Here is a 26,999-nt window from a genome sequence, read left to right as displayed (position 1 = left end):
AAAACACACAACATTTAATGAAAATACAATGAATATAAGCCTCGTTCCCTACAAATACACCTCATTTATATAGAAATATATATGAACAAATCTTTTTACCCAAGCCAATCAATGATCTTTATGTAAGTGAATGCAAATCACTGAATTGCTTGGACAAAAGAAAATATATAATCTGTTCTAGGAATTTCTTGTTACAATGCTTTAGTCCAGAGTCTATTAATAAAGAATCACTGTCCCTCTTTACACCTGGTTTTAACATCTGTCATCTTCCTTGTTGTGACTCAGATGTATGAAAGTGTTAAGACAAAAATTTATTAATACTGTCACAGATTTAAACTTAAGTAGCAAAAGTAGATCTAAGCATGTAAGCAGAGTTAAAAAAATTTCTGTGAATCAATTCAAACTGGCCATTTCAATGAATTGATTCAAAAGTCGTCCTTTGTTTCATAAAAAAAAAAAAGCATGGAAAACATGCTTATTATTTGTAACATCATTTTTACTATTCTTACATTAAATACACTTGGCACAAATAATTGTTTGTTTAAAATTATAATTCCTCTGATTAAAAGTCACAAAGCTGTTTTGTACTACTGTACAATATCACACACAAATAATATCCCCTCACCTTCACATCTGCTCTGGTTTTGTCTGTGACCTCCATTATAAACTCACAGCGTTTGCCGTTCGGCTGGCTCACAAGGTGATTCAATATACACAGGTCTACCGTTGCGCCTAGGTTATCGATGTTGGAGACAAAAATATATTCCTTCCCTTCAGCGATGAGCTGCTCCAACAGACCAGAGTTATAAAAGCTGGCGTAAATGTCACCATGACCAGGTGGATACCACACATCTGCATTCTCTCCTGTCATACCCATGTCCTTAGCGACCGGCAACAAAGACTCCTTATTTATCCGTGGATACCTGGAAAATTCAGAGAAAGAAAGTCTGAAATTCTAATATTTCTAATATTTTTATAAATTTGTAATGAGCATCAAATTTGCTATTGTCCATGTTGTTATTGTTAACTATTTATATATATATATATATATATATATATATATATATATATATATATATATATATATATATATATATATATATATATATATACTTTTGAAGAAGTTTGGAAACATTAAGGTTTTTTAATGTTTTTGAAAGAAGTCTCTGGCTAATTTGGTTCTTCAAACAAGTATGTGGATTTGATTAAAATATCTGGATTAAGTTGTCTGAGATTAAGGCACGTTTTTGTGTTCACTGGAAAAGGCAGATATATTGATTCTCGAAAACCATGATCAACAATGCAGACATTGACTGATGGCAAGACAGCAATGTAATGACATCATATTAAAAAAGGACATCACACACCTGACGAAAAACTTGATGAATTTCTGGACCTTTTCAGGAAACAGCCAAGTGACCAAAATGACATAAAAGTTATAATAGATAAATTACTGTTGGTTACCTGATTCCCAATTATTTCCATTATTTCACAATTTCTAGTATGTGTAAAGGCTTTACATTTTTATTTTAAAGGGGTCATATAATGCCACTTTTACAAGACGTAAAATAAGTCTCTGATGTTAAGTTTTAGCTCAAAATACCCCACAGATAATTTCTTATAGCATGTTTAATTTGTCACTTTTTGAGGGTGAGCAAAAACGCTCCATTTTGTGTGTGTCCCTTTAAATGCAAATGAGCTGCTGCTCCTACAAAGAGGGCGGAGTTTCAAGCTCGGGTTACCAGTGCCGATTACCTCAAGACACTGAAAATGTTAGAAACTGTTCAGCCTTTTATGTTCAAAACGGAGTCAGACAATGATGGAAAGACTCAAGAAGAAGTGACAACATGTAGAATGCAACAGGACGTTTCTGAATGGTTAGTTGATGAATTTATGTAGCTGATGTTGAGTTAACTATCTTAAAGTTATTGATTGCATATTCGGTCATGATAATCTATAAATTGCTTGTGTGGGAACTGTTGTAATATGCCTGCAGAGCCAGAGAATATGTGCTGCATGGTATAGTTTAGTTTAATTACGGTTTTAAAATTGTCATGTTGTCATCTTGTTTTTATGACATGCTATTGCATTCGTGTTACATACTGTATTGCAATAACATGGCCTCACCCCTTTGTTGCATGTTCTAGGGGGCAGGGTTTATGTAAATTTGAGGGTTAGTGATGTCACTAACCTGGGAAGAATCTCATTGTAGTCCCTACCAGCTGTTTGTTGTAGTCCTTAAACAGAATTCTTTAAAAGAAAATATCTCCTTTTGCATTGAACTTTGAGCGTCGTAACTTTGCAGAAGTTGTTTATGCTCTACTAGCAACATCACACACTAACTAAAGTTAAAAAAGTAAAATCATCATCAGCAATACATTTAATTTTACACGTAAAGCAGATTTGTTATTTGACAGCATTAATTGAAATTTCTCAATAATGGCACAGTTATTTGCATCTCCTGCGCTGCATCGAGCCACTCCCATAATAGCTGTTCAAATGAATGCATTGACTAACTGTTTACATCATGTGTGTAAGACAACAATAAAATTATCAGGTAATTATTCCCTCACAAATAAATCTCTAAATGAGACTGGCTGTGTCTACATTATGATAAACTTTTTTAAAATTATTATTATTGTCCCGGATTCAAAAAGGTACTCTTGTAAGAAAGTAGCAGTGGCTGGAACAGACTTTAAGTATCACCTCTGCTTAAAAAAGATGCCATTCAGTCCTGTTTACATGAAATAAGCCTTCTCCCAAGCAAGTTAGAGCTTATGGACCTGTTGCTATGACAGCAATTCCGGGATGAGTTTCGAAGAACCTAACAATCCTGGATCATGTCAAATGGTCAACAGTAAAATCCAGATAACTGCATAATTCACGTATGAAGAACGGGCCCCAGAAGTCATAAAATGGATAGATAAAATGAATGCAAACACACAGACATAAAGTGTCATAAAGTGATTCCTCTGTACAGACCCTTGTTTGTTTTTAGGCACGGAAAATACACTGCTTATGCAAATGTGTTTTCAGAGGGGCTCTAAAATCTACTCTGGCTCCTGCATTGCAGGCTTATTCAGGTCAAATGAAGCCAGGGAAAACATCTGATATTTCATGCAGCCTTCATCCTCCTCCTCCTCCTCCTCTTCCTTTCATCACATTGTCTCTTCCACAAGCTTCAGCTTCAACCGGGACTAAATATGTGCCGTCTTTTAGCACTGTTTTCTGAATAACATATGTAACCGTATCCCACGAGCGTCTGTTGTTAGCTTTGAGATAAATTTCTGTTCTGACGAGTCCATTAAATATTAACGTATCCCCATTATTGCTTAGAAACCTCATCAATATTTAACTTGTTTTAACTAAACTTTTTAAGTATTTGCTGGCTAAGGGTCAGCAGCACACATGAAGGTGAAGAAATTCAGTTTTTTTTCATCCTGCGCTGTCCAAGCCAAAACCCGAATGACAAAATGCGTCTTTGTTAGACGTGTGTGCTTATGCGATGTGTCATCAGCTGAGTGGTATATTGTGCTCAAATTACATAAATGTCACATTATTCCTGTGTATATATCTGTGGTTTGTGTGTGCTTACTATGAAAAGTCATAGTACTATAAGTACTCCCCTAAATATAAAAATAAATTAAACATTTTTATTTTAAAAAATACATTTTTTTTAGATTTAGGTTTGTATTATTATAATTAGCTTTATTTAAAATAAATGAGTCTGTTTTATGTCAGGTAAACATGTGGTGTGTGTGTGTGTGTGTGTGTGTTTATATGTAATATAATATAAACCTGAGTCCCGGTCCCCACAATGTAAATTAATTAATAAAAATACTAAATTATGTTTTTGTGAGAAAATAAAGGTGTGCACAGTTTCCTGTGATGGTTAGGTTTAGAGTTAGGGGTAGGGTAGGTGGATAGAAAGTACGGTTTGTACAGTATAAAATGCATTGCGGCCTACGGAAAGTCCCCACAATTCACAAAAACAAATGTGTGTGTGTGTGTGTGTGCGTGCGTGCTCGCAAGTATGTATGGGTGGGCTAATACCTGCTCTGGTTGAAAGTGTGTATCTTGACTCTGTGATGTGTGTATTTCTGTAAGATCTTCTTGGTGTCTTCATCCGTATTGAAAGAGTTCATTAGCACCAGTGGAACATCAGCATTATATGTTTTATTCAAGTGCTGAAACCAAAGAAAAAAATACTTAGTAAAAATACATTATCAAGCAAGTTAACAAGTTAATGTTTTATCTATTAACATTGTAAACGAGCTAAAAATGACTGTGATCCCACAATGATTCATTGAAACTCGGTTGACTCGTTTGAAAGGTTCAAAGTGTCTTGAGACACTTTGTAGGTTTCTGCAGCACATAACCAGAATAGATCATTTTAAATAATAAAATTTATTGTTTAGACAGCAATGCTGTAAATGTGTGATCTTTAACATCAGCGTCAAGCTGATAAAACATGTCTCAGATGGACGCAGACATCTCTCATATCTAATCTCTAGTTTTGATAAACATGGTCAATAATTAATCAAAACTGAAGTATTAGCTGAATTGGCCAATATCAACAGTACTGCAATAAACAGAGTAAGTAAAAAAAAAAAAAAAATGATGAAAACCTTAACTAAAACCCTTTACTAAAAAAAGGCACAATCGAAAGAACGCAGATGCCTTTCAACATAGCACAAACATACATTATCTATCTTGCGCAAGTTCAAAATGGAGAAAATATGGTAAATTTATTCACACAACAAAAAGTTTAAAGCCTTTTAATGATTTTTTTATTATTATATTTTTAAACAATGATAGAAGGGGACAAAAACTTAACCTAATTACCCACGAACACTGGGTTTCATTTCCCTGTATTAATGGTACTTGTCCAAATAACTACAAATTTCTCACAAAATGATTTAAATGAGTCCTCTTTCAGAAACTGTTGGATATGTTGACAGATTTTAGGTTGGTTTCCTGTAATTAATGTATGCCCATAAGTCTTTGCCAAAAAGAAGCCAAATGGTATAAACTGGCCGACGGGCTTGCTGAGTCCTGCCAAGCACAGAAACGACAGCCTGTATTTCTGTGCTAGAAGGACAGAATACCCATTTACATGTACTAATGGGCCTTATTCAGTGAGCAGGATATCTGACGACATGAGGCAGGTAAATGGTCTGCCGAAGAGACACTGAGCTGAGTGTTCTTCAGCGAGAGCGTCCCACAGGGCTCAGTATTCTGCCCCTATCTTTTTTCCCTCTTGCCCAGAACACAGCCCTCTCTGTTTTGGTTTCACCCTAAGTTCTCTTTCATACACACTACCTACAGTCCATGGCACTGAGAAAAATAACTAGCACAGAGCCTGTTGCTGCTGGTTTAAAATGCTCGCTCTGTATAAATGAAGGAATGTGTCTGTGTTTTACAGCTGTAGATGAGGAGAGCAAGAGAAGGGAAAGACAGAGGAACACATGTTTGTGATTTAAGACCTATGGGTGGAGGTCTATTTGCTCACTTTCAGATCTCTCAGACAGCTGCTGCTTTTTCCACATCTGGAGTGATTTATATTTCTTTGGATTCAAATCTGAGAAGCTCTCCTATTTTGATATTTTCAAGACACCATAATTAAAAGCATTTCCTCTACAGATAAAAACACAAAAAGGATATTAGAAAGAATGTGTAATGAAAAAAAAATGAATAGAATTGAAGTGGTGTATTTTCTTTTTCCCAAATGCTAATTACATAATAAAATGCAAATTATATTCAGTAGAGAAGAAATTTTCTATTTTATGGCAACAAAGAAAGTAGACATGTTTTAAAACAAGGGGTTGATGTTTGGCTAGTTAGCATGGCCACTTAACCCCTGCTGAACAATTGTCATTGAGATGAATGGGAAGATATTATAGACCTTCATGGCTTAAACTGTAAACATAGTACTGCAAGCTTCCAGTGTCATGTGACCAACCTCAATCTGTTGGACGGTCAGATCCAGGAAAGTGTTCTCGTTACGGACGCTAATGAGGCTCTTGGGCCCTTTGCAGCCCATGCTGGTTCCCAGACCTCCATTTAGCTTCACCACCACCAGCTTATTCAGACTGTCAGCTATGTTGTCCGGTATACCCTTCACCTTAATCTTATCATATGGCTGGATCTGAGACAAAGACAAGAAAGAGAAACAATTGTCAGTCAGGGCATACTTTCATTTTTTCAGCATCTGAAGGATTATATTATAAGGACTGGAGTTACCATCCAGTGACCACACTGAAGTTGTTAAATTTCACCCAGATGCTGTTGCTATTGGTGTGTGTATGTTTGCCTCAATGAATTTTCTACAAAAAATATTGATGGGTCAGAGGTCAAACATTGAGGTTAGTGAGCTGTTATGATCATGCCTGTGGTCAGTCTTCAAGAATCACTAGGATCAACTTACAAGCACACCAAACAACCACCACACACATTGTGTAAGCACAACATTTCTCACAGAGACAGAAACAAATGGCCATTTTTAACCGAATAAACAGTCTGACTGCTGGATCAATAAGGCAAGGGGGAGAGAAACAGGATGGTGAGAAGAGAGAGAACGATGGATTTGTTTTTAAAAGAAAAGAACCTTTCCCTTTTCTTCATTCCTCTTGTTTCCCAGAGGGCCATACAGCATTGCCATGAGACATCACTGATGAGTCATATACCAAAAAAATACCACCACACACGTGCTAATATTTAGTGCACAAAGCCCCACTTTCTGATATTAGGACAAAAAAAAGAACAAATAAACACAAACATGAAAAAAAGAAAAGGACAAAGATCTTCATGTCTACATCACACACAGCCACATTTCCCTGACATAAACAGACAGATTGAGACGATGATGTAACCAAGGTCATGTTGTTTGTCAGGGAGAAATGGGTGAGTGAGAGAGGAAAGTCAAGACAGATGTGTCTGTGTAAGAGTGGGGTAAAAAAGAAAAGAAACATTGATTAATCCCCATTGGTCATTTCAATAATAGAGCCTACACAATGCTGAAACAAATACTAAACCTTAACCTTAAGGTTAGTTCACCCAAAAATGAAAGTTCTGTCATTAATTACTTAACCTCATGTCATTCCAAAAGATTTTTTTTATTAAATCTGAGAGCTTTCTGTTCCTCCATAGACTGCCTTTACAAGTGAAACTTTGACGCTTCATAAAGTTCATAAAGAGATCGTTAAACTAATCCATATGAATTGAGAGGTTTAGTCCAAATTTTCTGAAGAGACTCGATCACTTTACAGGACGAAGAGATTTAATTTAGGCTTTTATTCACATATAAACTGATCAGCAAACATAAACAGAAGCTCAACCGAACTTGAATGACCCGCGAGAACAAAGCTCTTCCGGAAGCTCAAACGTGCTGCGTAACACACGAGAATGAACCTCATTGGTTCATGTATGCGTCAAGCAAACAAGCTTGAGCTTTCCTTTACCACAACTGATGTGTTGTTGAATGTTAATATGTGAATATAAGCCTAAATTCAATATGTACATCGTATAAAAAGTGATCGAGTCTCTTCCGAAAATTTGGACTAAACTGCTCAAATCATATGGATTATTTTTCGATCTCTTTATGAACTTTTTGAAGCGTCAAAGTTTCAGTTGTGAAGGCAGCCTATGGAGGGACAGAAAGCTCAACAGGCGGGTAAGTTACCCAATTGACCAATGAAATCAGTTGTGTGGTGCACGTTGTGCGTAACTAGTTTGGGAAAAAATAATGTAAAAACAAAAATCTTTAGTCTAGAATCTGTGAACACAAAACTTGAATTCCATTCCATTCCATTCCATAGAATTACACCTATTTGTGAAAATCATCTGTAGATTGCTGGTCATCAGGTTTCATTACAGAATCTTAAGTCTCAAGTTAAAATCTGACCATTTAGGATTTTTCCCAAATTCATATTACAGAAGGAAATCTGAACATGATTGATGTTTCTTATCTTACAAAATCTCATCTGTAGTTAAGATAAGATAATGCACTTAAGAAATGTCATTTTGTACACTGTAAAAAATGATTTTTTGAACTTGTAAATAAAGATAGCATAATTTAAGTATATTTTACAAACAAATCCTATTTTGTCTTTTTACTTCAGAATGTCATGTTTAATTCAATAAACTACTTGAGGTTTCGTTTTATTTTATTGTGCTTAAATACATAAGTAAATTTAAATGGAACTCCCCAAGTAATATTTACTTAGTATCTTGTCATATAATGAACTAATGCAAAAAAAAATGACAAACACAAGTAAAACTTACTCCACGAAGCCAGGCAATCTCTGCGCATGCGCTCTTGGTCCCCGAAGTGGCGCGCAGAGGAAGAGGAAAGCAACGGAAAATTTCCTGGAAGGACGATTTGATTTTTACACGGTAAGTTATAAAATATTTGTTTATTTAGTTATGTTTCCAGTGAAGTATAGAGCAATTAGGCTGTCTGCAGTTCTGGTGGTTAAAGAGTAAACGCATTAACTGTTATAGTCGACAGAGCTGAGTTTGCTAAAGAACCGATTAGCACAAACATCCGTTATTAGCAAACGGCATCTGTGTCGAAAACAATTGTCTTGTATTTTACATGTAATCTACGGAGAAGTTTAATGTAAGTTACAGTGAAGTTTAAAATACACTTTGCCGGACGAGAGCGGCGCGATGCGTAGCGACAAAATGCCAATAGAAGGGCGTCTGTTTATTCATCTGTGTGAATAAATAATTGTGCCCTCTTGTGCTATCTGAATTATAAATACATGTTTTCTAATTATAAATTGGAAATTTACAGCATCGAAAGTCAAATTTACGAACCCGGGATTATACCCGAGCCCTGAGATGGGTGGCCATTAACTTTAAACGCGACGGAGAAAACCACTAATACCCCATTAATCCACATCAACTACACTGCTTTGTCTTATTTATAAAATAGATAAGCATTTGATGCATATTAATCAAGTAAAGAAGAGATTATACTCCTATTGAAGCTATACAATAGTGATACATTTTCTAGTGTATGTGTTCAGGCAGCCTTAAAGAGATAGTTCACTCAAAAATAAAAAATTCTTCACCATCAAGTTGTACCAAACCTGCATACATTTCTTTCTTTCTGCTGAACACAAAAGAAGATATTTTGAAGAATATGGGTAACGTTAACCAAACAGTTAATGGACCCCATTGACTTCCACAGTATGAGGGGGAAAAAATACTACAGAAGTCAATGGGGTCCATCAACTGTTTGGTTATCAAAAAATTTCAAAATATCTTCTGTGTTCAGGAGAAGAAAAAAAAAATCATACAGGTTTGGAACATCTTGAGGGTGAGTAAATGATGAAAGATTTTCATTTTTGGGTGAACTATCACTTTAACTCTACCAGATGATTGAAAATTTATTGTTGATAGGCTAATTACTTGAATGCAGTTGTTCCAAATAAATTAAATTTCAAATCAAGTATATTTATTCAAATTTTATTAAAAGAAATCTATTTCTGATATTATCATTTCTAACATATGTTCCACAGATTGCACTCACTCACCGTTCAAGCTCATGGACAGCACTGTAGGAGAGGAAGATGCCAACACAGCTGACGTCGTTATCGTCATTGAGGGAAGGTGCTGTTTAACTCTGATTAAATCTGAGAGCTTTATGAACCACACATTGGCAGCAATGTCATTGGACTTTTTAAGGTCTGGATAAATAGTAAATACATAGTTAAAATAGTCATTGTGACTACAGTGGTACAACCGTAATATTTTGAAGAGAGAGGTATACTTTTTGTGCACAAAAACAAAACAAATTCATTCAACAATTTGAACCATTTCATACATAGTGAACTCAGTGCAGGATTCCATGTTTACATCTGAACGCCAGCTCATTTTATTAGCCGCCTCCTGCGTCAGCATCATGTTGACACAACCATGTTGTGCTGCTCACGTGTTCAGCTTCGGCCAGTACTGAGTCGACATATGGACGTAAACATGGAAGCCTGCATTGTCACTACCTATGACAATGGTTCAAATTGTTGATTTAAGTCTTTATTTTTGTTTTGTTTTTTGTGTACAAAAAGTATTCTTGTCGCTTCATAACATGAAGGTTGAACCACTGTAATCATGTTGACTATTTTAACGATGTTTTTACTATTTTTCCAGACCTCAAAAGGTGCAATGACATTGTTGCCTATGTGTGCTTCAGAAACTCCTCGGAAGATGAACGAAGGTCGTATGGGTTTGGAATGACATGAGGGTGAGTACTTAATGAGAGAAATTTCATATTTGGGTGAACTAACCCTTTAAACTATCCCCCAAAGCTGAGAAACACATTTGAAGTCTTTCAAAAATCTTTCTTGGGCTGGATGCTTTAAAGGGTTAGTTCACCCCAAAATGAAATTTCTCTCATTAATTACTCACCCTCATGTCGTTCCACACCCGCAAGACCTTAGTTTATCTTCAGAACACAAATTAAGATATTTTTGATGAAATCTGAGGATATCTGATCCACACATTGGCAGAAATGTCATTGTATCGTTTGATGTCCAGAAAGGTAGTTAAATATTTTTAAAATGGTCAACTTGACTACTGTGGTTCAACCTTAATGTTATGAAGTGATGAGAATACTTTTTGTGCACAAAAACAAAAACAAAAAATAACGACTTGTTTACGTCCAAGTGCCTGTTCATTAGTGGCCGTTTCCTGCGTCATGCTGCTCACGTGTTCAGCTTCGGCCAATACTGACTTGCTGTTCAGACGTAAACAAGGAAGCCTGCACTGAGTTCACTATGTATGACAACGGTTTAAATGGTTGAATAAAGTGGTTATTTTTGTTTTGTTTTTGCACACAAAAAGTAATCTTGTAGCTTCATAACAGAGGTTGAACCACTGCAGTCACATTGACTATTTTAACTATGTTTTCAGTTACCTTTCTGGATGTCGAAAAGGTGCAATGACGTTGCTGCCAATGTGTGGTTCAGAAACTCTTGGATTTCATCAAAAGTATCTGCAAAAAGTCTGCTAGTTGGCCATTTTGTTTGACACTTACACTTTTTGTATTTGCTCATTTGTTCAGCAAGTCTCTAAAAAGGTTTGTTATTTTAAATTAAGTTTGTACTATACTGTACTGTTTCACAGAAACATTGTAATGCAGTGTAATGTATAAGTAAGTGTTGTATGTAAGATCACAGTTAAGCATCTCACGTTAAATTGTTGTGTTCTGTTAAACACATTGAAACATCTGTGATAGGATAAAGATGCTGAACCACTTTGGCCATGTTTTTGGCCAACAGCAGTTAATCTTAATGAATGTGTCCATTAATTTTTGTCCATTTGTTTTTATCATTGCCTTTGTTTAATCTGTTTTTTGAAGAGTTTAATTCAAATAAAAGTACTCAAGGAAAATGTCTGTTAGTGTTGTTTTTACTGAAAACATCAGTAGTAATACATCACAAATTATATTAAGTAATGTTTAAATAACATTTGAAGTAAAGGTTACTCAGGATAACTAAGAAAGATAACTAGGACTCTTAAGTAAAAGAAATGCAATAAATCCTAATCTATTTATAAGCATTACTAAAGTAAAATTTACAAACAAAGAGACAATAAAATTTACTGGGAATTCCCAAGTAAACTTAACTTAAAATTGTCTAATTAAAGCTACTAATAATTATGTTTAGGCTTTTACTTGGCAATTTTTTGTAAATTTACTAGCCTTTTCTGAGTGAAAAAAATTTCCAAGCTTTTTTCAAGTAAATCCTACTCCAAATTTTTTACAGTGTAATAGCTTTTGTCCTATAAGGTTCTAACTGAAATTGCCATGGTTACCAAACCGATAAGATAAGGATTCTAAAGTTAGGATCTTTCTGTAATATGTGGTGCTCAGATACAGCAGGGCTTGAGCCATATGCTGTCACAGTGATCAAATGAATGAAAAACAGGAGTATCATGGTGCTGATACGACTTATCGTAGGCATTACTTGAGCCTTACAGTGATCAAACAGTGAAGCTGCACCTGGTGGCTGAAATCCCAGGACTGTTCATCGCTTGGAGCAAACAAGAGCCAGAGAGGTTGTTCCAAAGAGAAAATCCTTTTATATGGCCTACTGTTTTTGTTGTTGTTTTTTAAAACATTATTCACCATGTATTTTTAATCCCTAAATAGTTCTTCTTTCACAAACTGTTAGGACAGTCTGTTCATGAAGATTCAGCCACATTGTTGTAGAATGACAAGTAGACTTTTTCAGAGAATGTTATATTAAAATTCACTTTTATCACAAGAGTATTTGGCAATAACCTGGTACAAAATTATTGCCATATTCATATACTATTCATATGTTAATCCAATGCATTTCAAAGAATACCAATTGCTGGTTTGTAATTTGGTTCATTGTTTTGATTGGCTTGGTTAATTCCAATGAATTACCATTTACAACCATTTATTTAAAAACAGTGTATTTATGAACAGATTTAGACCGAAACTTGTTCTGCTCATGTTTCATGAATAACACCTTAACCCCTGATCAGGTGTTGTGGCTATTGTTGTGGTGATGTAGGTTATGTCTTATTTTCAAGCTTTTAGTGTGTGCTGAAAATTAAGCAGCATTTAAATCCTTTATCCTTTCCTTTTGAGACCGAAATTCAAGATGAACACACACACAGTACATTCTTGCATAATTGCAGTTCAGATGGCTGTGCCAACAAAAGGCATATGACCAAACCTGAATCCAGTTCTAAACCACCATGACACCACTTCCCCCAGGGCCCTAAATGAAACATGACCGACTGAATTAACTAAGCAGTTATCCAGAGAACAACAGGGACTTCCACACTTTGAAGAAATGCAAATATGGGAGACCTGAGCTTCAAACCAAGGGTAGGAATCCTTTACCTTAAATCTGGTGCACAGGTTGAATCCACTGATTTATATAAATGGCTGGACTGCTCATTGCTAAACTGCCAGCAGGAGGTGAAGTGTTCTAGCGGCCATATTGATATTCCCTCCCTTGACAGAGGGCATCATTGACTTGCAGCCAAACCTTGATCTAAAATCACAGATTTGCAGCGTTTCAGTGGGACAGGATTAGTTTTTAATATGCATGTCTGTAAATTAATTGTCACTTTGGATGTTATCTGTAATGCTTATGGTCTTTTTGGGCAGGATAAGTGATATATAGAAATCGTTAAAGATTGGTGCGTCTACTGCACAGTGCTACAAATATAACTGACCTAACAGAAAAATCGATTTCTTTATGTATGTAATTATACAGGAAATATTAAGCATGAACATTTATCTGGGATTTTCATCAGAAATTTATTTGAATATACAATAAATATTACAATACCTACAGGCCTCTATTACTATAGAGATATTCAGAGATCCACTCGTTGCTGATCACACATTGACGTGATTGGTTACAAGGTAGTTTGTGATGTCAGAAACACCAGAGATTTCAAACAGTGTTTGACTGTCTTTGGTTCACTGCAGTTTTAAGGAGAAAATACTCAGTGGTGTTGACATTAATTTGCACATGGTTTGTCTTTATATTATTTCTTGATGTCTTTTTGTTGACCAACATCCACTTCAGATACTTGGAGATCTTGGAAACCGTTAAAAAGCCACAGGTCAACTTCAATTCTATGGCTTTTTACTAGCATGACAGTTTGCATATGAATTAGGTGTTATTTGTACATATTGTTTAGCTAATTATTTATTTAAACAACATTTAAGTAATTACTTTACATCTTTACTGCTTCGAAATGCATGCTGTTAATGAAAACAATTACAAGTCAATTAAAGTTACTGTACAATGAATAAAATTATTTATCATTTAACACTTACATACACAGTGAATAACTGTACATGGCAACTTAAGTTGTATGCACATGCCTTACAAAGCGTATTCAGATTAGTGCTGTATTAGTGCTGTCAAGCGATTAATTGCATCCAAAATAAAACATTGTTTATGTAATATACATTTGTGTACTCTATATTATGTATATACACACATACATGCATGTATATATTTAACAAAAATTATATATATATATATATATATATATATATATACACACACACTCAAACCAAAATTTATTCAGACACCTTGAACATTTCATTCATTAATACAGTTTATTCACTATAGTTTAAAAAAATGGTAATAAAATATGACAAGATCTCAGAGTTAAACTGTGTCAGAAAAAAATGAATCTTAATTATGTCAGATAACACTTAAGCAAAACATGGTCAGGTCAAAGTGTCTGAAAAATTTTTGGGCCCAAATTTTTATCAGTTTTACTGGTAGTAACATCGGTATAATATGTCACAGTTTACTTTATTTTGCTATCCTCACTTACATAACCTATAGTGTCCTGCACCAACTAGTAAGAATATACCAAAAAATATAAAAAATGTCTGAATCATTTTTGGTTTGACTGTGTATATATATATATATATATATATATATATATATATATATATATATATATATATATATATATATATATATATATATATATATATATATATATATATATATATATATATATATACACACATTAGATACACATATATTATGTAAACACAAACTTTTATTTTTGATGTGATTAAACGTTTGGCAGCCCTATTACAAATATTGAGGCGTCTCGTCTATCAGCGGATCTGATATTTACGACTGTAATGAAGATGAATGTAACTTTTAATAATCAGGGGAAATTCCTGACTTTAAACAAACCACCATTTATTTGTTGATGATAAACCATCCATTTAGGATGGCTGTGTTATAAGAATATACAGGGATACTGTCAAGTAGTTATCTCAATAATTCAACTGAATGTGAGGAAATACCAATATGGTAGTGGTATAAAGTATTTGAGTAAATGTAACTAGTTACTGTACTTAAAGCTGCAGTAGGTAACTTTTGTAAAAATGTATTTTTTACATATTTGTTAAACCTGTCATCAAGGGCGTAGATTTGGTTTCAACATTGGGGGGGTTGAACGTTGGTATGCTGTCTGTTTTTTTTTTTTTTTTTTTTTTTATAATAATCTGTTTTGTGTGTAACGTTTATTGGATAATTTATTTTCTATCTATCTATCTATCTATCTATCTATCTATCTATCTATCTATCTATCTATCTATCATCTATCTATCCATCTATCTATCTATCTATCTATCCATCATAACTTTATGAAATTTATGTATAATCATACATGTATAATTCATCAAATTCTAACATAACTGTAATTCTAAAAAGAAAGAAATTATGTTAAATATTAACACAGCCAGTAGGTGGCAGCGATTCGTTTTTTTTTTGAGTCAGTCACTTAAATCGTTCATTCAGCCAATTCGTTCAAAAGTCAGATTAATTTAGGAAGAAAACAAACACCGATGTGAATACTTTTGTCATTGATAAATACAGACACTATTAAAACATGAACTAACAAAACAGACGGCTGTTTTGGTAACTGGTTGCAGTTACACTGTTAGCTATGGCTGAATTGCAATGGACTAGCTAGCTAAAATATATGTGGAGTGTACCTAGCTATTACAATATTCTCATACCTCCTTCTCAGTACATGCTTTATTCTTTTTAACGTCTCTGACCAGCAGTTTAATATAGTCGGCTGGGAAGCGGTTCTCTTCATTTTTTGAGCTACCCGTACTCTCTCATTCAAACAGTAGAGCGCCATTCGCGTTGTTTTGGTGAAAGTGCGACACGCATTGGTTGGACGTTACCAATCGGTTCAATGGAGGGGGAGGTATTTTTTTCTCTAATTTATTATGACGAACTCATATTTCAATAGAAACAAAATTATTGCTTCAAAATAAATTAATTCTACATATTTTTCATCTGATCTATGGTGATTTTTATGTTGAAATATTGGGGGGGTTGTAACTGAAGCATTTGAATATTGGGGGGGTTACCTCCCCCCCATCCCCCCCACAAACTACGCCCCTGCCTGTCATTATGTCCTGACAGTAGAATATGAGACAGATAATCTGTGAAAAAAAATCAAGCTCCTCTGGCTCCTCCCAGTGGTCCTATTGCCATTTGCAGAAATACACCGCTCCCGGTAAGAAACAACCAATCAGAGCCAGGAGGAGTGTCTTAGCAGTGTCAATCAAGCTCGCGCGCGCTGATCTCACCCCTCTCATGCACAGCCGCACACAGGCGTTCAAATTCAAGATTACCGGTGTGCCGCATCTTTGCTTATGGCGGAAAAACTATCCAAACTGCCAATTCCTCGAGTGGCACCTGCTCACAAAATAAAGACGGGTAAACGGAAAAAGACAGATGACGATGATAAAAAAGCCAAAAAGAAAAAATTAGATAGAGCCCGAAATAAAACGAGGGTAAATATCGGAGCGGCTTTTCCGAGGTGGAGGGAGCTACATGTCCTGAAAGGATTAAAAGCCGATGCAGAGTTAGCCACATTTCTGCTTGACAAGGAAGTATCCATGCTTGATTTGTTTCATTTTTTAAGAACTACACAACTAAGATCATTTCAAAACAGGCCTGCCCGTCTCCTGCATGATGCTTCCTCTTCTCCCCGCCCGCTGACTCCTTGAAGTCGCTGTGGGTGTGAATTCCTCATCGGAGCCCATTGACTCGGTGTCAAAACTCTAGCCGCATAACATACAGATAAAATGTCACACACTGTGCAAAGCAACTATTGAAACCTACTAATTCACTGGCTTGTCATGTTGCTGAAATAATGTACTAGCAAACCTTATTTAGCATTACATAGGCTATCGATAGAATAATACTTGCATACTGTAACGTTAGTTACCGTTATATTATCATACTAGCTATTTATTACTTATAGAAATAGTGCAACGTCATTTAGTTACATCACATGTATTGCAAAATACGTAATGTTTCGAGGACCAAGTTTGTAGTCAAAGTATGGGCAGTCCATAGTCAGTGTGTAAATCCTATTGATGATGTTTCGTCTGTACCAGTGAATGTGCCATAACTGTTTATCCACCTTACTAGCCTGCGCGTTCACGGCAGGCTCCGTTGTGATGGAGGAGGAGCTGTGGAGGGAGGGCTCCACAGCATAGAGCAAGGGGGAGTGACCTGTGAGTTGTGCTTGTTCAAACTTTCAGGCTAAGTCAAGGTTTTCTAAAAACTCCCTACAGCAGCTTTAAGTATCGTTTTGGCTGCTTTGTAGTTTTACTGAGTATCAAATATATTAGCAACTTTTACTCTCTACTTGACTACATTTTTGAACAAGTAAATGTACTTTTGTGATGAGTAATGCAATCACACATTACATTTTGCATGGCACCTAACTTCTTCTGCAGCAGTTTGTTTCTGCAATCTGCTATAAAAGAAGCGATATCGCCACCTAAGGGCACTGAATGCACTATATCTTGAGCGTTTTGCCTTTACTCACCCAAACTTGTCAGCAAGGCTACTTTATGTGAATGCGAGTGCATTAGCAGGAAGTATCTGAATTGCAGGTGTCTGATTTAGGAGATGAGGTAATGACTGCAGCCGGTGGTGAGGCCGAAACCAGCACGTCCACTGCAAACAGACTTTGACTATTTAATTTTACTTAACATTATTTTATTTATCCACTATATTGACCTTTTTGAAGGATATTGGTTTACTTATGGCCTTTTTGTGAACTTGAGCTTGACTGAAACTTGAGAATCTGCAGACATTTAAGAGGCTGTTGTGTCGACCTTGATTTATTGCAATATTGAGGTGTTGTTTTATTTTGATTTTAGAAAATAAACATGATTTCTCATCTACAAATAAATTTTTTCTTATTTCACCTGCATGTCTCTTAGGTATCGAGGACTAGTGCATCTTTGAGCCTACATTCAGTATGAGTAACATACTTAAATACTATTAAAATCAGATACTCTAAGACTTTTACTCAAGTCATATTAGAATTGGTGACTTGTAACTTGTAATGGAGTCAGTATTGCTGTAAGGATTCTGTACTTTTACTCAAGTATGGTTTTCAGGTACTCTTTACACATCTGCAGCACGGTGGCTTCACTTTTTATGATTTAAATACATAAATACATTTTTTAAATACAGCCATTTAAATAGACTGGTTGAGTCAGATTGTTGAAATGTTGTTCCTGGGTTAGGCACATTCCATGTACTCAAAACTCAAACCTGTTAATTCATTCTCAATCACACACACACACACACACACACACACACATACACACAAGCGGATAATAAAAACTCATAGCTCCCACAGCGTCACAAGACCCGAATCTAATTAGCTCAGTCAGAAAGCCACAATTCCAAGTCTGTTTGCATCGTAAGCACTTTATAAGAGCATACAGTGCTTAAAAGTTCACAGAGGTAAAAGGCATTTGAAGATGAACATTACCTTGAGAACATCAATCTATGCTGTGCATTTTTTAATCTGGAGATATTACTGTTGTGAACTGAGGTGGGAAGACTTGAACTAGACTCATTCAAACAGGAAGGACAACATTCCCTTTGGTATGCTTCATACAGATGCATGCAAATATGAAACAGACTTGCAAGGTATTTCCTGCATTAAGGAATCCTTTGCCAACACATAATGCTCAACAATAATGATGACCTGTGCAGCATTCTCGACATTTCTTACCTTTGTTTATTATATGTTTTTATGTCTTGCAAACAGAAACATTTTTTTATGATGTATTAAACACAGTTGTTTGCTACTTCTGCTGATGTAAATCTGTGACCTATGTAAAGTTATTTAGTTGACACAAGAGAAGGTCTTGGAAATATCAGTTAGAATGGGATGAAAATTAAAAAAAAAAAATAATGTTTTTATTGTACTGCATGTCATAATTTCCTGCATAAGTGAATTCATAGCTGTTACTGAGTTGCAATATATGTTACTGAAAATTGCAATCATAATAAATTATTATTTTAAAAAAAGAAAAAAGAAAAGAATGGTTAATATAAAAATATATATAATCATATTTTTCTGATGGTTATGTAAAAATAAAAATAAAAACAAATATATTTAAATTTAAAATGTGCATTAAAAACTCTACAATTGAGCTAATATAGGCCAATTTCACAAGAATTGTAAATTAGGTCATGACGTGTAGTGTAGTTATTCATATCTTGGTTTCACCGTTTTATTCTGTCAGGATTAGTTACATAATAATGTTGTGAGTTTAATACATGCTTGAAATTTATATTATATATATATATATATTTTACACACACACACACACACACACACACCCACCCAGGTGGAAAAAAAGTACATTTCTATAATAAAGCTGCTGGCCAATGATTTCCTCAGTACATTGCAGAAAACACTGTTTTTACATGAAGTGATAATGCAAAGCCACACCAAACAGACACAAGACCGATATAACCAAGTTAAGTGCAGTCATTTCAAGTTAATTCTAAATGTAGCTCCTAATTAGAGCTTTGTAGTCTTACCAATAAATCACCAAGATAGTTCAAATAATTTCATGATATTTCATGTACAAAGACTTTGATTTCCAAACTGGTTCTTGTTAGGCTTAGCCATTGCTGTTTCCGGAAAAAAGTTTACCCACGTGGGCCAATCCAGAAGCCAAAAAACCCAGAAGTTTGAAATTGGCCTATCAGGTTCTTGAAGTGGGCTTGTGTGGGAAATGTCATGATGAACTCGACATAAAACCAGGGTAAAAAGTTCTGGGTAAAAGTTCCAGTGATATTTTTACACCACAAACAAGTCAATCAGCAGCTTATCTTGAGTATAATATATCTTAACGGATGACAATTGTCATTATTAGCAAAATGTGACATGATTTTCATGATTTACATCCATAAGTTATGTGGCAAATTCTTGCAACAGGCAAGGACTGGTTTGCCTCTATACACCCAGATGTTGTTAAATGGTGAGTGAGTTTCATTTTTGGTCAAAGACAATTTCAGGGATATGACACACCCTCAAGTTACAATGACAAAGTTACAATGACAGAAAATATTGCACAACTACATAGAGCCCATCCCTCAGTTCATCATCCCAAACCAAACATATTACAGCACTGACTGTACATACATACTGAAGGAAATTCTTCTAAGAAACAACAACCTCACCTTCTCCAAATATCCTTAAATTTATATGCACACACTCGTATATGCAAAAGTCTGTCAACTTTACTTTATAAGTCTGGAAGGAGTTGGAAGGTGCTTGGCATTAGTTCTTGTCTTGTATGTACACTCAAAACAAGAATTTCTGGAGTGATTCATTTAATTTCCTGTTCAGATAACCTTGCTATATGCTGCAGACTATAGCATCAAACATTTCACAAGCAGTTTCATAGTGTAGCCTGTGTGTGGTTCCTTGTGGAGCTAAAAGGCTTGCGTGTGGGTTTCTGGCTCTAAGAGAGCATTGCATAATCATCACAGACCCAGAGGAAGCAGACTGACACTGGCTTCTTTATGTGAAACACAAACACACACACAGCCAAATCAAATTAGGAGACACTTTTGTAATGGTTTGTCTTCCTAACACCCTCCCTTGCCCACCAAGACAAATCAATGTCGAAGCTTTATTTATAATTGTCCTTGCGCACACACACACACACACACACACACACAATCATTCACACTAGGTCTATCTACAGGCTAATACTGTAACTCTAACTGGATCCAAAGTCTTTGGATACTTAAATACAAGTGTATGAATGTCATACAAATTAACTCATGCAGGAATGTGGGCAGCTTTTAAATCACAGCTGGCTAATTCCCAGAGCCTGAGGCGATACTAATGCCCACACATGAGACTCAAAGCAGAGGCTCTGAGTGCTGCCCATCTCACTGTTTTAATACTTGAAGTCAAGTGTGTATAGACATACTAGGCTTGACTTTCTTTGCATATTCAGTTTATAGTTCTACAATCAACCAAATATGGGCTAAATTAGTAATACAAGCGAGTGTAAGGAATAGGCCTGTGTGCGACCTATCACTTGCTTATCTTACCGAGTCCTCAGGGGGCCTGTTGATTTTTGGCCACTCTACTGAAGGTCCCTTCACCTGCAGAAATCGGTGGAATAACTTCCTAAAGCCTTCAAAGTCCTTCTTAGACACCTGGAGAAGAAAACAAGCAAAAAAGAATTAGTTCTCTTTCTGAGAAAAACATAATACATTTTCAGTACTTAAAACTCATCATGATGAAAAACAGATGATGCCACTTTAGGCCTTTCCAAGAATGTACAATCCATTAACCTCCATAACCAGGTCAGACCTTTATTGATATTAGACAATGAAAGATATTTTTAGAATAGCGGTGAGTCAAAATCCACTTCTTTTATTAAACTTTTACATTTGCCTTTAGATGTAAGGATATCAGCATTTTTTTTTTACTAATTCTAATCTTTTTTTTTTTTTTTTTTTTTTATAAAAGCCCTAATATTTTTCAGCATAAAAATTAACAACAACCTGCCAGCATACCTTTCTAATCCTGTTTACAATCTCGCAATTAAAACTCCTGAAGGCCTTTTGAAATAATTACTACCCTGCTGCGATTGCTGGGTCATCAGACCTCTCACTGAGCACATCATTAAAAAACCTGTATAACCTGAAAAAAATAGAACCTGATTGATGAAAATCCGTAAAACTCCTTGTTGTGCCTGCTGAGAATTTAAAGTTACTTCTATAGCTCTGTACTCCAATCAGATTGTAACTTTGATACATAAACCTTGAAAAAAGATATGCAATATTGACTGACGAGAACAACAAATATCTATATGTGTCTATTCTGTATACACTGTAATAGATAGCAATAGGTTTATCATAATGTATTTCACTGGAAGGTCTAATCCACTGATCTGATATTTAACACATATCCAATTTTTGTCCCAGCTGTTTACTCTAATGTCACCAAGCATTTTGAGAAGGAAGTGCATTTTATTTTATTTGATATACAGAGCACAAACACAAATATTTACATGAAAATCAAAATCGGCTGCCTGTGAATCAGAAAACACTAGACTGGTAATGTTATTTTTTTTTATTTAAGAATCAATGTGGTACTGAAGTACCGGTGCTTTTGATATCCCTACTTAAAAGGCAGCTATAATGTTTACAACTATAAACTGATGACACATCTTCACCTTATCATACTTTATTTGAGCTAGCAGGGTGTGGGTTTTAATACGTCATTTGGCAGTAAATGTTTGGGTGGGATTATGGGAGTGTGTAATGGAGAGGGAGGGATGACACAAGTGGTCAGTATGTGTCACGGTGATGACGGCTAAGTCTGATTATTACCATATGTTGCTGGGAAAACACTGGGATGAATCGCCAAACAGCTCAGAGTTTTACTATTTGACCTGCTCAAATGAACTCATAACTGAGACGTTCAGTGTAGCTGAAGAAAGAAAAATGAAATGAAGTGCGTAGGGGCTGAAGAAAAGCCGGAGATAAGATGCATCATGATGAAGCCAGTCTCATGGTGAGACTAATTAAACCAGCTCAGCAGTGTAATGAAATCTCTCCCGTCATACTGGCACGTCATTCATCAGCTGCAGCACTTAGATGGCATCCAAAGAGGGTTCCTCTCATTTCTCATCTTTGCTTACTTGTTTTTATTATATGCACTAAAACTTTGAGACTATAAAAAATAAATTATGATTTCTATTTCTAATTAAAAATGCACTCACTTGAAATGAAAACTTTAAGCCTAAAAAAGTTGTTTTATTTAATATGGCTCTTGGTATGACATGTTAAGATCAAATAACCAAGCCAAACACTGCTTGCTTTATCCTTAAAAAAAAAAAAAAAAAAAAGGATCATGGCTTCCACAATTTTTTTTAAGACAAATGTAAAACAAATGTGTAAAACATAATAAGAAATGTTTCTTGAGCACCAAACAGCACATTAGAATGATTTCTGAAGGATCATGTGACACTGAAGACTGGAGTAATAATGCTGAATCACAGGAATAAATGACATTTTAAAATATATTACATTTATTTTAGAAAAAAGTTATTTTAAATTGTAATATTTTACAATATTACTGTTTTGACTGTATTTTTGATCAAACAAATGCAGCCTTGAATGGTAGTGTATATAAAGGTTAGCTGAATTTTTGAAAATGGGTTTCATTTTTTGTAAGCTTGTATCTCACCTCAGCATCTGCACCTTTGGCCGTGTTTAAGAGTTTCTCCAGCTCAATGTGCATGGAGCTCTCCAGCTGCTGTCGCATTACTTCCTGAAATTGAGCCATCCCGTAGGCGTTCCTCGGTAACTCTTTACTCAGACCTGCAATTAAAACCAAACACCTTAATGTTAAAGTTCTCACATTTTCTCACATAATTTTGATGACTTATTATCATTCTGAAATGTGGAAAACAATACCAATAAAAATAGAGTTGATGTGTTCAAACTTTAAATACAGCTCCTTGATAAATCTTTTAAATGAAATTATTTTTAATAAATCTTATTTGCAGTTATAATGTCCATATAAGGAAGCTGACAGCGGTTACTGATAATTGTACCACTGCCAAACTTCTGCCCCAGAATGAAAAGACTTTTATACTAGAAGCCATGAATGCACATATATGTTATCAACATTAAGAGAGCCTAAAACACACATCATTACTGGGCCTGGGGTTAATTTGCTGTAAAGTTGGCTATTAACACTGGCTGTACTGTAAAGCCTGGTTTATACCCTGCCGCGTCCTATCAAGCTCAAGGGTTTCCGCAACAAAAATGGTGTCATCGCAGTGTGGGCAGTCGTGTGCATGACCCCAACTTTAAGCGCTGCTCGGCTTCCGAAGATGAACAACTACAAGCCGATTCTGGCCGAGCAGGTATGTCTATACCGGCATTTGCACTAAATAATGTTTGAAACAGGCTTTTTTTAATGAAAATAAAGTTCCCTGTTTAAAAAAAATGTTGAAATTAAATGTTTAAAAGAAATTTAAAAATATTTAAAGGGTTAGTTCACCAAAAAAATTTAATTCTGTCATTAAGTACTCACCCTCATGTCATTCCAAACCCGTAAGATTTTTGTTCATCTTCCGAACACAAATTCAGATATTTTTTATGAAATCTGAGAGCTCGCTGACTCCTCCATAGACAGCAATTTAACCACCACTGTCAAGGTCCAGAAAGGTACTAAAGACATCGTTAAAACAGTCGACGTGACTGCAGTGGTTCAACCTTAATTTTATCAAGAGACGAGAATATAACAATCTCTTCTCTTCTGTGTCATTCTCCTACACTGTATACGTTGCATAGACAGCGCAGAGCTTCCAGGTTCTACGTCCGAATGCCGGCTCAGTATTGGCAGACGCTGCACACCTGAGCAGCACAACGTATGTGTGTGATGCTGATGCAGGAGCTGGCCGATAATGAGTTGACGTTTTGATGTAGAACCTGTAAATGCTGAACATAAACTGTGTAGGAGAATGACAGGGTAGAGAAGAAATTGTTGAATGAAGTTGTTATTTTTGAGCACAAAATGTATTCTCGTCGCTTCATAAAATTAAAGGTGCTATAGAGGATCTTTTCGACAACTGAGAAACCAAAGACTGTTACTGAGTTTTTTAAATGAGCGCATGCGTAAGAACAGCCCCCCTCCTTCACAGCTCATTTCGAGGGAACGCCTCCCAAAACTCGTGCACGAGTATTGGAACATAGTTTATTCATTATGTCGGACTCACCGCAGGTAACTCATAATCTGCGGTTGTTACTCCTGAGAAAAACACTGCACGCGGCGCCTGTGGAGTGTGGAAAGTTACTGGAGCGCGCACGTCTCTCACAAGGAACGTAATGGCAGTGATTGACAAGCCAGAGGGCCAATCTGCGCACGTCTCTCACAAGGAATGTCACGGCAGAGATTGACAAGCTAGAGGGCCAATCGTTTATGCGATGATCACACAAACGATTGGCTGATGTTTTTAAGGCCCTACCTTGTGCACAGATGATGTATATTGATATTATTCCTTTCAGTGCACCTAATAAATAGTCTTTTATCAGTTAGTAAAGACAGTTTCAAGTAATATTGCAAAAATTTATAAAACAAAACCTTTAAGGTTGAACCACTGCAGTCACGTCAACTATTTCAACCTTTCTAGACCTTGAAAGTGGTAGTTAAATTGCTGTCTGGAGGAGTCTGAGAGCTCTCAGATTTCATCAAAACTATCTTAATTTGTGTTCAGAAGATGAATGAAGGTCTTACGGGTTTGGAATGACATGAGGGTGAGAAATTTCATTTTTGGGTGAACTAACCTAGACCTAGACTGTTGTTTAATTTAGTTTTAGAACAAAATATATCTCATATCTATATGTTTTGTTCCAATGTCACAAGTAATAATCTCAAGGTTTACTGGGTTTTACACGATTCTCTGGTTCTTTTGTAAAGTGAGTTTGGTGAAGTGTAATAAAAACAAAGGGGCGGCACGGTGGGTAGCACCGTCTCCTCACAGCTGTGTGGAGTTTGCATGTTCTCCCCGTATACACGTGGGTTTCCTCCGGGCCGTAGGTGTAAATGTGTGTGTGTATGTGAGTCCAAAGCCATGTAATGGGGAGGGTTGGGGAAAGACTTGGAAAGACCCCAACAAAAACATTGCCAAGAAAATTCATGGACAGTCTCTCGCGTATGGCAAGAGATGACCATAGAATCACAAAGAGTCAGCTACGATTGAAATGGTTAATGAGAGAGAATAAAAACAAACATCATCACGTGGCACATGATCCTTCAGATATCATTCTAACATGCTAAAACATTTGTTATTATCATTGTTGGAAACAGTTAATCAGCAAAATTAGACTGATTTCTGAAGGATCATGTGACACTGAAATAAATAACACATAATTGCTGCAATAAAAATATATTTAATTTACATATTTACTAAATTAAAATTTATTAAATGTGAAAAATAAATAACTGTTATTTCATGTTATGACCAAACAAAATTTTTATATATTTTTTTATATGATACATTTTATATAAATATTATAAATCTGTATAAATTTCCCAAAATGTCCAATTAATTCCCATAAATTCCTGTTAAGTTTCCAAATTGGAATATTTCCAAAATTCCCTAGGTTAAGTTCCCGTGGAAAGTTTCCGGTAAATTTCCGGAAACTTCCCGCCCCTTTGCAACCCTATGTAGTAGTATGTATGAGACAGAAGCAAACATAGGATTACTCCGGCAACAAAATGATAGAGATGCCTCTGAGGATTAAAAGACGTTTTAAAGTGCCAAGTTTGAGAAAAGAAAAAAGAACATTAAGAAAAAATAATATTAAGAAACATTAAAGCTGCAGTCCGTAACTTTTTTACGGTGAAGGTGAAGCTAATTAACACTCGCGCCATCGGCCTCGCTCCGTTCCCTCACAGCTCTCGCCCGCCCTGGTCGCCACAATCAATTTTTGAGCATGCGCATAACCAGCCATTATTAACTATCTCCTTACCTTAGCCTGATTCACAACAGTAAGCTTGTAAAAACGTTTTATAATAAATCGATACTGGTGGATTTCCGAGGGAAATTTGAGCATGCAGCCGTTAGTCTTTGCGTCATTATGTCACGTCTGTAAAAATAGAAAGGTCCCAGCTAGTAGCTATGTCATGTGAGGATACTGCTTGTAGCGGATCATTTATAGTCTTTTCTCACAGCAGCTGCAATAATTCAACTTATCATCAGTGACAATCATCAGTGACAACTGGAGATTCAGCGGTGGTCAAAAAGCAAAAGACTTCGGTCTGCGGCGTGGCTACAGAAATTGAAATCTACAGGTAAAGCTAATACACACTAAATACACAGTCAAGCAACACTTATGTTGTTAACATTAACAATTTGTGGACAAAGTATAACAATAATTTGCACGGTTTGATGCGATATGAGCTAAGCGATCATTAGATTTAATCACCAATGCAGCGCGATTTACTGTAGGCCTAATGCTTTTTCCCTCAGTTGGTCAGAACAAAAGTGGCAGACATGTTACTTGTTCAGATGACATTTTCCGGTGAAAATTCCTACTTTGGTCATACTTTAAGACTACAATTTGTGATTCTGAAGTACA

The 26,999-nt window shown here is 35.7% G+C and overlaps 2 protein-coding genes across 3 annotated transcripts in view; one reads left to right on the top strand and one right to left on the bottom strand.

The window, feature by feature from the left end:
* The window catches only part of wdpcp (WD repeat containing planar cell polarity effector), a 114,129-nt gene that overhangs the window by 4,299 nt on the left and 82,831 nt on the right, over positions 1–26,999 (top strand). The window lies entirely within an intron of this gene.
* ugp2b (UDP-glucose pyrophosphorylase 2b) overlaps positions 1–26,999 on the bottom strand; it is a 34,319-nt gene that overhangs the window by 3,400 nt on the left and 3,920 nt on the right. For both annotated transcript variants that reach the window (XM_067368355.1, XM_067368354.1), the window contains exons 2-6: positions 23,095–23,228; positions 20,946–21,053; positions 5,963–6,148; positions 4,054–4,187; positions 626–923 (exon numbers count right to left, since the gene is read on the bottom strand). In XM_067368355.1, the coding sequence (XP_067224456.1) occupies positions 626–923; positions 4,054–4,187; positions 5,963–6,148; positions 20,946–21,053; positions 23,095–23,193 (825 nt within the window). In that variant the 5' untranslated portion in view covers positions 23,194–23,228. The remainder of the gene's footprint in view (positions 1–625; positions 924–4,053; positions 4,188–5,962; positions 6,149–20,945; positions 21,054–23,094; positions 23,229–26,999) is intronic.

The sequence above is a fragment of the Chanodichthys erythropterus genome, chromosome 18 (genome assembly GCF_024489055.1).
Source record: "Chanodichthys erythropterus isolate Z2021 chromosome 18, ASM2448905v1, whole genome shotgun sequence".
Lineage (NCBI taxonomy): Eukaryota > Metazoa > Chordata > Actinopteri > Cypriniformes > Xenocyprididae > Chanodichthys > Chanodichthys erythropterus.
Note: the sequence above shows the minus strand (reverse complement) of the source record. Positions and strands in the feature narration are given on the sequence as shown.